The sequence below is a fragment of the Macaca fascicularis genome, chromosome 4 (genome assembly GCF_037993035.2).
Source record: "Macaca fascicularis isolate 582-1 chromosome 4, T2T-MFA8v1.1".
Classification (NCBI taxonomy): domain Eukaryota; kingdom Metazoa; phylum Chordata; class Mammalia; order Primates; family Cercopithecidae; genus Macaca; species Macaca fascicularis.
Genome location: NC_088378.1, coordinates 85,416,859 through 85,433,093, shown reverse-complemented (window position 1 = coordinate 85,433,093; position 16,235 = coordinate 85,416,859). Strand labels below are relative to the sequence as shown.

The 16,235-nt window shown below is 44.0% G+C and overlaps 1 protein-coding gene across 18 annotated transcripts in view; it reads right to left on the bottom strand.

Moving 5' to 3' along the window:
- BACH2 (BTB domain and CNC homolog 2) overlaps window positions 1–16,235 on the bottom strand; it is a 367,936-nt gene that overhangs the window by 17,641 nt on the left and 334,060 nt on the right. For 16 of the 18 annotated variants that reach the window (XM_065543704.1, XM_015449069.3, XM_074037451.1 and 13 more), the window contains one exon: window positions 5,658–7,250. In XM_065543704.1, the coding sequence (XP_065399776.1) occupies window positions 5,658–7,250 (1,593 nt within the window). Of the gene's footprint in view, window positions 1–188; window positions 7,251–16,235 lie in introns of those variants that run through there. The other 2 variants (XM_074037454.1, XM_074037452.1) reach the window with 2 other exon arrangements.

Sequence of the window (16,235 nt, the reverse complement as noted above, 5' to 3'; positions counted from 1 at the left end):
CTGGATGACAGGTGGAAGTGCTTGGGAAAGTTTCAACTGCCTAATAGATACAAGGTATTATTATTTCTGTTTATCAGCTCTATTTATCTTTGTCACATGGTTTCATCTTACAGACATGTGCTTTGGAATTCCAGACTCTCACAATGTTCTAGACAACATAAAAACACTGTTTTAATTAGAAATATGGCTGATTTCTATGCTGCCCAGCAAGGTTTCTTTTTATTAAGCAGACCAATTACAGACACTTCTAAAAACATGCCCGATTCACCAAACCACAAAAATGATTGTACAAATTTTACATACAACATGTGTCTCAAAGTCAGCATTTGGGTGGGAAGAGTTAAGAGTCAGATGGCTCTTTTGTACCATTTCCATGTTTTCTCTGGACTTTATCTCTCTTCCCTTCTCTCTGTTTCCCGCCCCCTGCCTGCCCCCAACACACTCTCTTACCTCTCATACACTTTTATCCCTCTCAATGTAAAACATGTTAATAAAGCAAGTCCAATGAATCCATACTTTTGACTGTGCAAATAAACCCTCTGTGGTGCTTCTTTACTAAAATCTACAATTAAGTAGAAATGGTCCAGCTACAAAGCTGTCTTACTAAGAAGCTTACTACTTTGGAAAATGACTGTGATTTTCTATAATTTCCAACATTTAAAAACAAACCTATAAACTATAATGAGATAAACTATAACTACTTCACACCCACTAGAGGGCTTTAACAAAAAAGATGGGCAATAACAAGTGTTGGCAAGGATGCAGAGAAACTGGATCCCTGATACATTGTTGGTGGGAATTTGAAATGGTATAGCCACCTTGGAAACAGTCTAGTAGCTCCTCAGAAGGTTAAATACAAAGTTATATGATTCAGCAGTTCCACTCCTAGGAATATTATGAAAATAACTGAAAACAAGTCTTAAAAAACTTGTCTCAAATGCTCACAGCAGCATTATTTATAATAGCCCCAAAGTGGAAACAACCCAAATGGCCCTCAACCAATGAACAACAAAATGTGGTATTGGTCAACAAAATGGATCAACATAATGGAATATTACTCAGCAATTAACAGGAACAAAGGACTAATACATGACAATATCTCTGGTGAGTACATCAATGGCAAAGGTAAACCTTCAAAGTATTATGCTAAAGTGAAAGAAGCTAGACACAGAAGGCTACATCTTGCAAGATTCTATTTATACAAATGCCCCAAACAGGTACATCCACAGAGACAGAAGGTAGATTACTGGTTGCCTGGGGTTGAGGGGAGTGGGCAATGAGGAATAACCACTAATGGGTACGGCATTTCCTTTTAGGGTGGTGAGAATGTTTTGGAATTATCACAGTGGTGATGGTTGTACAACACTGTGAATATATCAACAACCACTGAATTGTTCATCTTAGGGTGAATTTTATGGTATGCGAATTATGTCTTAATTTAAAAGATAAACCTACATAAAATTCAAACATTACATACATACATAGAAATGAAACTTTCCCTACACTCCTCTTCAATGGTGCTCCCGGTTTTTTCTTATTCTCTATACTGATTTCATTTATAGGGTGTGCATATTCAGAAAACAAACTAGGACCTTGTGCATACTGTTTTGTGATTTTCACTTAATGTGACTTGTTCATTTTTTTTTTTTATTGGAAGAGAAAAATTCCCAACCTGACTTCTTAAGGAATATAGCAAATCCAGAAGTCATAAAAAAAGACTTATACCTTGACTACATGAAACTAAAAAAACTTTTATATGGGAAAAGGTACAATAAATAAAGAAGCAGACTAAGGGAATATCCAAGCGACATTTATGAGAAAGGGTTAATATTCCTAATATTGGGGAGTAAGATTCCTACATGTTGATTTAAACAATGCAAAAGAAAATATGGGCAAAGAGGTGAACCAATAATTCACAGGAAATGAAATATCAATGTTCAATACACACAAAACAACATGTCAGCTTCATTAGTAGTCACCATTTTTTGCCTATCAAATTGGCAAAAATTAAAAAGACTGGTGACAACTAGTATGGGCAAGAATAGGGGAAACTGGACATTCTAAGTTGTTGGATGAAATGTGAATTGCTACGACGTTTTGGGTAGGTCATTAGGTAGTGTTTAAAAAATGAGCACAACATTTAGCTCATCTATGAAACTAACCCACAAAAATAAAAGCACCACTACTAACAGTATGCTCACAAAATGTTTATTGCAGCCATGTTTATCAGAGGGAAAAACTGAAAACACCTGAAATGTCCACTGATAAGTGACAGATGAATGAACTACGATTTACAAGAACCAGAGATACTAGAGAAACATGTCTTGGCCCTATGTGATTGACCTACAGCCATGTGGATGGTAGACAGCTATGTGAAAAAAGGAAGCTGCTAACTCTACAATATAATGCCATTAAAATAAAACCCAAACCCATAGAGAGGTGAATATATATTTGTATATTATTGCAGGCAAAGAGAGAGCCTGTGAAATTTGATGTGTTTGGGGCTGGGTACGCTGTGTTCTAGAATTTAAAAAAGAGTGTCATTTTAAGAAGCTGATTATTGATAAAGGATAATACTGTGCTAATTTGATCTTTCTCGAAGCTAGGGAACAGTTAAGAAGGAAATGATTGTGAGATGGAAGGGCTGCTTAACATGGTATAACTACAACATCTCACATAATATAAGGTATGTGAACACTTTTCTTTTGATCTAACATTTTGGCTCCCTACAGGGGTGGAAGAAGAGAGATTGGGAAAATGCACGTGAAGTATTAGACTGGTGTCTGGCAAGGGGTAGAAACTCCTGTCTTCACTTCTGACTCTGGTGTCTCCTTGGGGTTCACTTGAAAGAGAAGGCACCTGGATCTCATAGGAGAGCAGGGCAGAATCAGCCCAGCAGATGCTGGCTTCTTCTGATCAGTTCAGGAAAACAAGTTTTGACTTGTGGAGAAGGATCTGCCTTGAGCACTATTACTGGGGATAATACTTCAACCAGGGTCAAAGTAACTCCCTAAAGCAGGTTATCAACTCCTTGAGCAGCAGTCATGGCAAGTCCCTGAGACAGTTCTTGGAAAGCTAACCTCCTCTACTCTAGGAAAATTAAGACGTAAAATTGGAGAAAACCTTGGCTTTACTATAACTGTCCTGTCCGAACTGTACCACTGAGAGGGACTATGATTTCCAAAATGGCATACAGCTTTGGTAAATGTCTCTTCTTTCACTGTTCAGGAATGCAGAAGATGGATTCTTTTTTTAAAGGTAAAAATAGGAATATTTTTAAAAGTAGGGGTATTTCTCAAGGGGGGAAGGCTAGTCCTGTTCGTGACTGTTTTACAGGTTGAATGAGTCCTCCTTTTAATTGAGTTACTATTTTTAATTCTAAGGTAAACAACTGACACGGCTCCAACACAGAAAAAATACATGTGTTCTTGCTGTGGTCTCGAGTTCCAAGAAATGACTCTATGCTCTCTTTTGGGATATTGGTGGCGGGGCGAGGGGGTGGGGAGCGCAAAAGAAGATGTCTCTGAAACTGACAGTTCTTCGAACAAATGCAAATGTCATAAAAACACAAGCTTCCCTTGAGCTTAATGGCCAGTTTTTTTTTTTTTTTTTTGGAGACAAGGTCTCACTCTGTCACCCAGGCTGGAGTGCAGTGGCAATCTCAGCTCACTGCAACCTTCTCCTGGGCTCAAGAGATCCTCCCACCTCAGCCCCACAAGTAGCTGGGACTACTGGCATGAGCCACGACACCCGGCTTTTTTTTTTTATACTTTTGGTAGAGATGTGGTTTCACCATGTTGCCTAGGCTGGTCTTGAACTCCTGAACTCAAGTGATCCACCCACCTCAGCCTCCCAAAATGCTAGGATCACAGGCCTGAGCCACCACGCCTGGCCCCAGGCTCCTCTTAAAGGAGAGACAAAAAACAGACTGCAGGCCTTTGTCCTCTTCTCCCTCCAGCAGTCCTTGGTAGGAAGCCATGATGCAGATGAGCTGGACGCAGTGGCTAGCCTTCCACACCAGGCATGCTCATTCACGGTTTCAGAACAAAAGGAAAACCTCACTAAAGAGGTCAGAGGGAAAGAATGAGTAAGGAGAGAGAAAACATAAGCCTTCACTATTTTCAGGAAAGCTCAATCTTCCCAATGTTAGGGACACAGATGTGAGCCTGGCTTGGGGCACGAGGCACAACCCGCCACCCCAAACCTAAGGAGAGACGGTATATTCGCATGGGAATAGCTCCCATTCAAATTTCCTTTCTAATTTATTTTAAACTAAATCCTTTCAGTGTTTCTCTTTCTCCATGTCTGCTAGGCAGTGAAGAGAGGGGAAGAAACCAGGCTAGCGAGCAAAGAAGGAAGTGACCACAGGGCATTTTTGGCAGTTGGCATAGGGCCTTTGGCATCTACTTTCAAAACATGCCCAAACTAAAAACCTCATGTGCTTCTCGCCAATCTTGCAGAGGCTGAATAAACTGCACGTGGCTCTGTGAAAAGCCACCTCATCCCATGTGGCATTTCTGCTGTCTGGTTGGGTTAACATCTCTGCCTTACAGAGGCTGGTAACATCCAGAGAGCAGACGGGTACCAAGGTTACTGGCCTCAGGAGGACCACTTTTCATTTCTTCCTGTGTTTTTGGGATACACAGCTCTGAGAAGGGACTTGTCACTGGGTTTGTTCATTACCGTTCCTGAGGGGCGTCTGAGACACAGGTAGCAGTCTCAAGCTGGTACCTTGTCAATCAGCAAGACAGTGCCATGAACGCCAGTCACGACACAGACTCTCTCAGGTCTTCCTAGGGAATGTTCATGTTATTGGGAGGTGGGTCCTCTGGGGGAGGCCTCTTCTTTCCTCTCCTTAGTCTTGTGAGTCTTGCTCATGATGTGGCTGCTGTTGCCCCTGTTCCCCTCTCCCAGCAATGGTAAGACACACATGGGGCCTCTGGACATTCTTCCTAGCAAGTACATTGCTTTCAGGGTGGATGAAACTGCTACTGTACCCCACTACTTCTCAAAATGTCTTCCTAGCGTTTGAGGGAGCTTGGGAAATGATCCATTATACATTATGTGTGGCCGACTAGGGTGCTTCTGTGATGACCCCAGGACTGGGATAAACAGTGAGCCTTCCATCACCTTCACTGTGATGGACATGGGATGGCCCTGGGGTCTTCTGTTGACAAGGAAAATCTAAAAGGTGCTGGGAAAGTGTTGATCTATTTGGTTTCAATCAATCAATCTGGAAAGAGATGCTATATCTTCCTTTGTGCTGAAGGGGTGAAGGGCAAGGATGAGGGTGATGAACATGGCATCCTTCCAAAGCAGATGTAGGAGGGGGAAGAGAAGGAGGAGAAAGAGGGGGGTGTGCAGTGCCTCAGTGCACTTCATGCATTAGACTTCAGTATTTTTTTACTCAGCAGCTTGCCTCTGCTTGTTGAGTATTGAGATCCAGATCAAATATTAAGTGCTTTTCTAGGACGGAAGTGGTTAATGTGGAATCACCTTCAGCACCCTGCCTCTGTGGATGGGGAAGGCAGTCTCTCTACTGCCATCTTTAATCTCAGCATGTAAGAACAATCTGGGAGTGGTGGGGGGGCAGGGAATAGTCCAGATAAAGGGCCTAGAGAGTGGGTTACATGCTTGAATTTATGTGGGTTCCCTACCTCCTGGCCCCTGTCCTGCACAGGACACGACTCACTGTCTGCTTCCGAGAACGATCCGGATTCGTCACTGGAGTTGGTTCCGTAAGACTGCTCACATTTAATCTGGGGCCGCACTTGGTTGTACATTCCGTCTCCCATCAGGCCTGGTTCCTGATGTTCTGTGGCAAGGAATCTGGCTCCCTGCGAACAGGGCGAGGAGGAGAACTCACAGAGAGGGAGGCTGCAGGGCGAGCCCCCGCTCCCGTCCTCCGCATAGGAATAGGAGGAGCAGGAGCTGGAAGTCCTGGTCCTGGTCTCCAAGGGGGGTGAGCGAGGGCAGACTTTGATTGGCACCGGGCAGCTGGTGTTGGGCCGCATCCTTCCTGGCAAGTGGTCGGCCATCAGCCCACCGTGGGAGTAGGCCTGTGAGCTGGGGAGGGACTGGCCAGCTCCCACCCACAGACCCTTTGGCACCGGCTCAGAGAGGTCTTTGTCCAAACTGCTCACCCCAGAATAAGAATGCACCGAGGTGCTCACTTGGTCACAAGCGCTGGAGGAGAAGATCACGCTCCTCCGGTCCAGCTCTCCCTCCTGTTTACAGAGAGCCTCCAACCCAGGCCCCCTGAGGGGCGACCCCATGGTGAAGTTGGACACCTCCTTCTGGCCCACATGGGGCTGTCCATAATTCCCTGTGAAAGGGGTGTAGTCAGTTTTAAGGTCACCCTGAGTGATCCCCTTGTCAAAAGGGCACGCTGGACTCCTGGCAAAGTGCTGCTGAGATGTACTGGGCAGGCCAGACAGCTCCACACTTTTCGTTATGCTGAACAGAGACCTTAAGCAGGAGGGCGAGGCCACGCTCCTGGATCTCTCCAGGCAGGTGGCCCCAGCTGGGGCCGTGGGGGTAGGGGCAGGGCTGGGCTGTTTCCGGTCCATCTCGACATCCCCCGCTCTGTCCTTGGCGTCAGGCTCATCTCCAGACAGGCAGAGTGTGATGCTCTCTTCCTCATTCTCTTCACTGGGCGGCTCACTTTTAATCTGCCCCCTGGCAAGCCCTGGCTTGAGGCTGTTGCTAGAGTTTTCTTCCCGGAATGTGCTTGCAAAACCTGAGGTACTGTGTGATGATGCATTATAGACATTCTTGGTACATGCAAGCTGGTATTTCTTGTATCTGGGGTACTGCGTTAACGCGTCCTTTTCTGAGCTCTCCTTGGTGTCCGTGGGCACGTCGGGCTCGGGCAGCAGGGCTTCTTCCTTCTCTGCTACAGGGATGGCGGCGGCCTCAAAGCTGATGGGCTCTGGAAGCATCTGGTCCCTGGGGCAAGCCATCTTGGCCGTCTCTGAATCCATCGTCTCCTCCTCTTCATCCTCCTCCTCTCCTGCAGAGTTCTCACAGTCCTCGTGCGGGCGCTGGCATGCAGCATCCTTCCGGCACACAAACAGGCCATCCTCACTGTTCAGGAGCTGGGTCTGCAGGAAACTGAAGCAGGAGTCCTCCAGGTTGTGCATGCGCAGGAACTCAGCACAGCGGATGACCTCGCGGATGTTTTCTCTGCTGAGTAACAGCTTGGCAGTGTAGGCAAACTGTAACAGCGGCCCAAAGCCCCTGGCCGTGACCTGCAAAACAAACAGGAAAATCGCCAACATTACCATCAGCACCGCTATTGTCCCGAATCCCTCAACTGAAGCAAGATAACCAGACAGTGCTAATGTCCCAGAATAAAGACTGCAAAGGGGCAGTTAATCTTGTAGTACTGGGTCAGCGATGATTCTGCTTCCAATAATTAGTGCCTGTCTCGTGCATGCCACTGCTGTACTCCATCACGGCACAGGCAGAATTGAAAATCACCAGGGTCAAGTGGCTAAACAAGATGACAACGGGTTCAGTGTTTACACTAATGAAATATCCTGGCAAAAATGCATGGTGACAATGGGGAGCCTATTAATTTCCCTCCCAATCGGTCCTGTTGAGAGCCATTCTACACGAGGGGGGAGTGTTGTGACAGTTCTTGCAGCTTAGCTTGCTGGAGCCCAAGAGAGCCTTAACGTTTTCTTGTCAACCACAAAAATGACAAGGTGGCCCTGCAAAAAACTAAGTCCAGGGAGTTGCAAAAATAGGTTTTCCTCACTTACAATGTTAAAAGAGACATTAAAACAACTCTGTTTTGCTCATCCATCACAGTTTCTACTTGAGACTTTCGGTCATGATGTCCTACCTGATCTTATAATGATGATGATCTCATTATCTCACCAGAGATGACAACAATCAAAAGCGGTGTGCTCAAGACGAAATCAACCCCTGGCCCATAATGAACAGGGGTTGCAGAGCTAAACAAACCGGCTGTCATTTAAATGGTTGAACCTGCTGAGTGGCACAGGGTATGGGCTATTCCTTCCCTAATTATTGGCAGCAGCTTTGCCATGCAGCTGTCTTTTTTTCCTGGTAAATCTTCAGGGGCTAAGCCTACTGTCATTTGCTGCTTATCCATTATATTTTACATAGATTGAAAGTGTGCTATTTATGCACAGCTTGCATATGCACACAAACACATGTGCGCGCGCACGCATGCCTGCTCACACACAATGACTTAGACAATTAAGAATATGTTGCCTGAGGCCAATTGTTTTTTCAGATGGAAATGGATTAAACTTGCTGCTGTTCATCAGGGTAGGCTTCCTTACCCTGCACATAAAACCACACATCCTCTAGGTTCTTGCAAGCACCGCTGACCCCACAGGAAGGTGAGGCATGTCTACAAATCCTGTACAAATCAAATGAAAGCAGCAATCATGGGGTCCTTGCTAGAAGCTATGGTAGCAGTGATACAAAATTTTAGCTGGGGGAGTGAGTGCACTGCAAGGTGAACTGGTAAGCTTTGTAGCTGACTTCTGCATGTATTAAACTCACTGTAGCATACAGAGCCCAAATTCTTGCAAGTACCTGTAATTGATGTTCAAGATTCAACCTGGACATTCACTCCTTTGGGAGTGCTCTCCAGTCCTCTTAGAGAGAATGAATGACATTGTTCTCTCAGCTCTCATAGCCAGGTGAGGAAATGTGCTGGATTCTCCAGGGCAGCAATGACTTCATATCACTGCATTCTTTCCAGTAAGGGAAATTTCTTAGACATGTAACTGAACGGGATTTTAATTGTTAATCTTTTTAAAGTACTTAAGTAAGATTCCATCTTAAATTTTTTTTTTTCCTGTCAGATGACAAGTCCAGAGATATTCGGTTAAAAAAACAAAACAAAAAGCCATGACTGCTAGACCCACATTATAAATTCTATGTGGGCAATCACTGCCATCTCCCTTTTATTATACCTAATTGTGTCTGTTTCTACCATAAGAGAGCAAGCTCCTTCAGATCAGGAATGGTTTTGTCTGTCTTTGTAACCTTGCGTCTAATCTAACCTGGGGTCTCTAACATGGTAAATACTTGTTAAAAGCTTGTATGTTACCGAATATGTCGTAAGTTGAACTGTGTGCTAACATACTACTACTGTGTACACAAGGTAACAACACAGTGTGTTTAGAGGGTGCTGTCTCAAGTTACTTTTGGAACAAGGCATCATGTAAATCAACTAACCAAACTGATCAACTGATCAAAGGCAGGCAGGCAACTGTCTTTGTTTGCCCCGTGTCACAGTACCAGTATTAAAAAGGAGCTCATCTGACTGACATTTTGTATCCTGCTAAGGTGACATGGTAATAGGTTCAGCAAATGTAGTACTGACAATACATCTGTTTTATGTCCTTCCAGGAATCTTTAAAAGAAAGTAAAAAAGCAAGGAAATGTGTATTTATAGGTAACTGAAGAAGGTGACAAGAATGTCACATGACCTATTCCTTTACTGCCACATGGCTCCACCACAAAGAAAGAAATGGTAAAATCAATGCAGAGTTGACCCCTGCCCTCATAATGATTCTGTGCTCCTCTGTAATGTGCCAGTTGCCGAACGGGTGGTTAAGACACTTCTTGAGTTTTGGCAAAGGTGCTCACTATATGGGAAATGTAGGAAATTACTTTCAATGATATTTACACTGTTCACACAGTTTTTCTCATACTCCCATCTTTATCACCATTTTTTTTTTGATGCTGTAGGTCTACGTAAGCCTTACCACTATCCTCCACTGTAGCCTCTTGTAAAGAAAATTTCTAAAGAAGCAAGGGACATCCATGGGGATCTGTAGATCAGGAAGCAGTACTGGGAGTCACCCTCTGCCACACAGCTGGCTGCAAGGAGCTGGAGAAAGCATCTCCGCTTAGAGAAGAGCTGATGCTTAAATGTATGAATTGGACTAAGGATGCAAATGTGCAAAGTCTCCACATCACAAATCAATGGCACTCCTTAGATCACTGAGGCTTAGGAGACATGCTGAGCTTGAAATGATCGTCATATCATCATGAAAGAGTCACAGATAAAAAACCTTTTTTTTTGAGATAGAGTCTCACTCTGTCACCCAGGCTGGTGTGCAGTGGTGTGATCTCGGTTCACTGCAAGCTCCGCCTCCCGGGTTCACGCCATTCTCCTGCCTCAGCCTCCCTAGTAGCTGGGACTACAGGCGCCCGCCACCACACCTGACTAATTTTTTTGTATTTTTAGTAGAAACGGGGTTTCACCATGTTAGCCAGGATGGTCTCAATCTCCTGACCTCGTGATCTGCCTGCCTTGGCCTCCCAAAGTGCTGGGATTACAGGCATGAGCCACCGTGCTTGGCCAAAAAACCTGGTTTGTAAATTGTCACTTAAGCCCAAGGGCAGAGGAAATGGTGTCCTCACCATGAAAGTTCAAGAGCTCATAACTAGCTCATCTCCCATACTGGTTTCAGTCCTGCTTTGCTATATTTAAGTCTGCAAGATTTTGCTCAGCTTCTGTGTGTTAGGCTTTGTTTGGTGAGCCAGAATGACCATTTACCAAGTATCTCCTAGTGCCCAGCACTGTGCTCTTGTAACGCCTTGCAAGGCAGGCATGACTGCCCCTATTCTGTAGCTAAGGAAACTGTGAAGCAGGGAGGTGAAGGAGTTTATCCATGGTCATAGAGCTAGTCAATGGAGAGCCACGATTCCAAACCAAGTCCGGTCTGTTTCTTCTTCTGTGCTCAGTGGTGTGAGGGAAGGGTATGTGCAGGACTCAGGCCTGTGCTCAAGAGACCTACAATTTAGCTTTGTAGAAGAGGTACAAATGATGAAAAGTTAACTAAGTAACAATGTAAGTCAACAATGGAAAAGCCATTGCAAGATTAGATGAGTAGTTGTCAACTGAGAAATCCAGACAAGTTCAGGATAGGAGACTACTGAGGCTGAGGGGACTAGTGAGGGGGCCCCTTGAACACTTTTATCAGGACACCCTGAGTGTCTGCTCTAGGTCAAGGGTTGCTTTGATACGATGGCTACTTTCTGAACTGTCACAAGGGTCCCTCCCAGGAACCCATCTCTGGTCTACTTTAGGCAGTGGTAATTGCTCCAGATACACACAACAGAAAGCAAGTGCCCATCGCACCTGTCAGCAAGTGTTACAACAGGCAGAGGCTTTCTAAACACTGGCTTAGCCTCCATCTGGAGAAGCTGGCACTGTCTACCCATTTTTAGGAACCATTTAAATTCATTTATTATACTCAGAAGGCAAATATTCAGGTACCAGTGAAAAGCTGTATGTTCATGAAACTGTGACCACAAGTGTGCACTGTTACTTTTTGTTCTTAACAAACAAGGCTCTAATAATGGGAAAAAATAAGAGGGGGTGGGAGGTGGAGAATTACACACAAAACTAAACTCATAAAATGGTATTTTACAAAGTAATGATCATAAAGTTACAATGGAATGAAGTGGCTAGAAATAGAAGAACAGTTCCAATTCACTGATGTTAATGGAGGTGCAACCCTCTGCTCTAAGCAGACCCCCCTAGGCTAAAATCCACTGGTCAGCAGTGGCCTCAAGGTATGAGAAACAAATGCAAAATACAGTATTAGGGACAACTTGGGATAACAGTCTTGCATTTTGAATGAAAATATTGTGAATGCCTCATTTCAAAGAATAATTTTTCATCGCATTTAAATATGTAACTACCTGGTCTCATAATGTGCAATACTCATTCTGATACAGATGAGATGGGATCACACAATGAGGCCAGAATACAGTTGCTATGTGGGGCCGAGACCTGGGAGAGGGCAGAAAGTTAACCCTCCAACCTCCCATCAACTGCTTCCTGGGAGGCAATGACCTCAGCTAGCAGTTGGCACATATGAGTTGGTTCAACCCTGAAAGAAATAAGGCCAGGCTACCGTGTCTGATGGTGCGAGTCAACATGATGACAATGTGTTGAAATTTGATCCACTGTAACTATGACCCTTAACCCTTTATTCCATTGGGTTCTAACATATCATCTCTATGCTGAAAGGAAGATGGGCTGATGAAAACTCAACTGGTAGAGAAAGTCTGGGCACTGTTTGCAGAGCTGGGGAGCTCAGTGTTTCATGAGACATCCATTTTGCTGCAGGACAGAGTTTACGGTAGGATACTTACAACAGTTCCATCTCTGGACTATGACAGGAATGAGGCAGTCAGCCTTCAGGCATTTATTGAAAATAGGGTTTGAGAATTTTTGAGACTTGGAATATCATTCTCTGCATAAGCTACATGATTAAGGTGTCTCCAGTTGGTTTTGGCAGTATATACACATGGCTGTAGCATTGAGCCCATCTGCAGAAGGCTGATCAGATGAATCCGGAGGACAGGTGACTGCTCCCTGGGAGAGGGCTGGCACGCTTCTCAAGGTCCCTTAATCACAACTTCACAAAAAAGGGAAACTTACACCTTCAGCAACACCATGTACACTTTCCTGATGAAGCTGAATCTCTTACACTCTGCAGGAACCAGGAAGATAAAGGTAATGAACCCATGCCCAAGGGCTTTTTAAAACTCTAGACCACTGACAACTGCTCTGGGTTGTATTTGCACAGCAAGGCACTTGTCAAATGACGAAAGCAATGCGGTGACAACTAACTCTCCCTTCCCACTCTCTTACTGCACTGTATCCCACTCTGCAGGATGAAAACTGGCTTAGTGATCAGGCATCACTCCTCATCTTAATTTTCTATAATTCATATCCACATTATCACATTCTTCTTCTCAAAGCAGCATGTTAGATATTTAGAAAGTATTAGTTAAATTAATTAACCTTACTATTTCAACAAAGCTTCTGGTTATTTTACTATTTTTATTTTATTTATTTTTAGAGACAGGGTCTCCCTATGTTGCCCAGGCTTGTCTCAAACTCCTGGGCTCAAAGGATCCTCCTGCCTCAGCCTCTCAAAGTGCCAGGATTACAGGCGTGAGCCACCACATCTGGCCTTGTATTAATTTTATTTATTTACTTATTTATTTACTGACAGGGTCTCACACTGGTTGTCCAGGCTGGAGTGCAGTGGCATGATCTTGGCTTACTGCAGCCTCAACCTTTGGGGCTCAGGTGATTCTCCCAACTCAGCCTCCCGACTAGCTGGGACTGTTGGCATGTACCACTATGCCCGGCTAATTTTTGTATTTTTAGTAGAGACACCATGTTGCCCAGGTGGTCTCAAACTCCTGGACTCAAGCAATCCATCTATCTTGACCTCCCAAAGTATTGGGATTACAGGTGTTAGCCATTGTGTCTAGGCAATTTTATTATGAATTTTAGATAGAATTTAACTTGTTTTCTATTCCTAAGGTAATAATATAAAAACTAAATCAACACTGAAATTAATTTATACATATTTCATATGGTGGTTCTTTTAGCTAAAGAAAATCATTATTTGTCTTAGTGAATATGTCTTAAAACATAAACGGAGTGTCTTTTCTCTCCTGTGCAGGTTTGAACTTGGATCTGCAGCCACAATGTAAAAATCCTTCTCCTATTTGTTTTACTCCTGAGACTCTATCTGATCATTCAGTCACTTATAATTCTTTGTTTACTAATTTCTTCTTCTTCTTATTCTTCTTTTTTTTTTTTTTTAGAGATGAGGTCTCACTATGTTGTCCAGGCTGGCCTTGAACTCCTGGGCTCAAGCCATTTTCCTGCCTCGGCCTCTCAAAGTGCTGGGATTACAGGCATGAGCCACTCTGTCCAGCCATACTCATTTCTTCATTCTCCAACGATGCTGTAGGCACTCACTGTGTACTATGCAAGGTCTGGGGACTCCACTTTCTTGGATTCAAGTCTCAGCTCTGCTATCTACCAGTTGCGTCACTTGGGCTGGTTACTTAACCTTTCTATGCTTTAGTTTCTACAAGTGTAAGACGGGGATACTGACAGTGTCTGCCTTGTAGTAAAACCTTTGGAACAGGATCTGGCATTAAGTAACAACCAGTATTATTGCTGTTGCTACAAATATGAATAAAACACCACCTTTTTCTCCAAGGAGCTAACAAGGTGACTGGGGAGACAGATGTTCAATATAAATGTTTACAGTGTCACCTGAGTACATAACAGAGGTATTTGCAGGGTGTTGGGGGGACAGGGCTAGAGCAGTAACTGCTAAGGGAGTTAGTGTAAGGCTGCTTAGAGGAGGTAACACTTGCCAAGTGCTGAGTGGGAGTTCTTCAGAATAAGTAAAAGAAAGGCATGTCTCACTCCCTTATCATCTTCCAGCTTTTCCTCAAATGCATTTTCTCATTGAGACCTTTCCTGGTCCTCTATTCACAATTGCCCTCCCCTAACACAAAACCAGAACTGGCTAGATGGATTGCAGGGCCTAGTGCAAAATGAAAATGTTAGCCTCTTGTTCAGAGATTAAGAATTTCAAGAGTGACAAGAGAACATTAAATAAAGTGCAGGACCCCTCTGAGCATGGGGCTCTGTGCAATTAGTTGCACAGCTTTTATGCTCATGAAGCTGACCCTGTTAATAACACACACATGCACAAGTACACGCACATGCACGTGCACACACACACACGTTACCTATCCCCTGCAGTTGAAACGGACTCCCTGATTTGAGGAGGGATCCCAGGGTAGAGGTCAAACAGTGGAATGCCATTTGACTTCAACTTTGGGCTGAAAAACACCGTCAGCCCACCAAGGTACTTTTTGGTTAGTAAAAAAAGGAAAATCATGTAGGCTCAGTGTGCAAAGGCCTGACTCGAATCCCCATGATAGAGTCATGACTTGAATCAGTTAACAGACTGAGACTCCCTGCAATTCTTCTCAGGAATTCTTGAGGACAGACCCTACCATAACCCACATTTTTGCTATGATTTCTCCTGTCACAGGGTTTTCAGAAATGTACATGTAGTTTTTCCTAAATCATGACTCAATACAAACTTTTTTAATTAAAAAAAATCTAAAAAAAAATTATTCAGAAACTGTTGAGGCCAGAAGCAACACTATTACCACTCTCTCTGTGTATATTTCTGTAACACTGCTTTAATACAGCTAAACTACCTTAATACAACATAACTGGAAAATTGAAATAGTCCTTACCACCTACTAATTTTGACTTCTATTATTTGACTGAATTTTAGTTTGATGTTATAAACTCATATGTTGGTTATTTACTATTGTCTCTCGGACTCACATCCACTCTTCTCCTATTTCCCTCTTGCTGAGGCTGGGAGTTCATAAACTCCATTTCCTAGGTTCTTTTGCTGGCTGACTTATTATCGGACCTGCCAACAGGTGCACAGGCAGGGGACCTTAGAAGGTGGGAGGCATGAAGATGCTGTGGCTCCTTCTGTCTCTTGTTCTGTTTATCTTTCCTTCCTTGGTGGTGTGTTCTGGAAGTGGCTGCATTCCTGACTCTGTGGTGGAGTGTCTGGAAGGGGCTGTCTGCCCCACAGCTGCAGCTCCTGAGGCACCAGCCCTCCATCAGGCTCACAGGTCCCTTTCATCCCCTCCAGCCCTAGGAGTGGTAGATACTTTCTGTGGTCATTCATCATTAGCTCTCCTTCCCTTTTCTGTTCTTCCAGTTTTCTAACACCTGTGTAACCAATTTCCTGTTTTATAGCCCCTCTATTTGAAACACCTGGCATGGTTTCTGGTTCCCTGACTTAATAATCCATTTTACAGACAATGAGGCCAAGGCCCAGAAAGGTGGAGGAATTTACCCAAAGTCACAGGGCTGCCTGGCCAGGGCTTAACTCAAGTCTTCCGACCGCAGAGTTCAACTCTCACGCTCCCTTTCTACCTGTTGCTGTTTCTCTGAAGTGAACCAGGAAAGAAATGCTATTTCATATGGAAACATGTTATTGTAAATTTTATTACTCCAAAATATTCCGTTTTATATAGCTCTATCCAAAGAAGTCTGGCCAACTGGATGCAGCACATCTTTCCGTATGTAAAAGGTGAATCTCACAATTGGTTCTATTTTTCTAGTGTCTGGATTCCTCCTGAAGAATGAAGATAACTGCTGTGTCCCTTTCCTGCTCAATGAAACGCTGCAAATCCTAGGAAGCCCTTTTACCGCATGGGGATTTGGTAAATTATCAGGCTCAGCTAAGTATCAGTCCTTAGAATCTAGAAGACAAAGCAGAAATGCCCTTCTGGCAGCGTGCCACATGGCACCAGAGCTTCGTTCCAGAGTGGAACGGCAGTCGGACGAAGCTGATGTCGAGGGGGAGCGT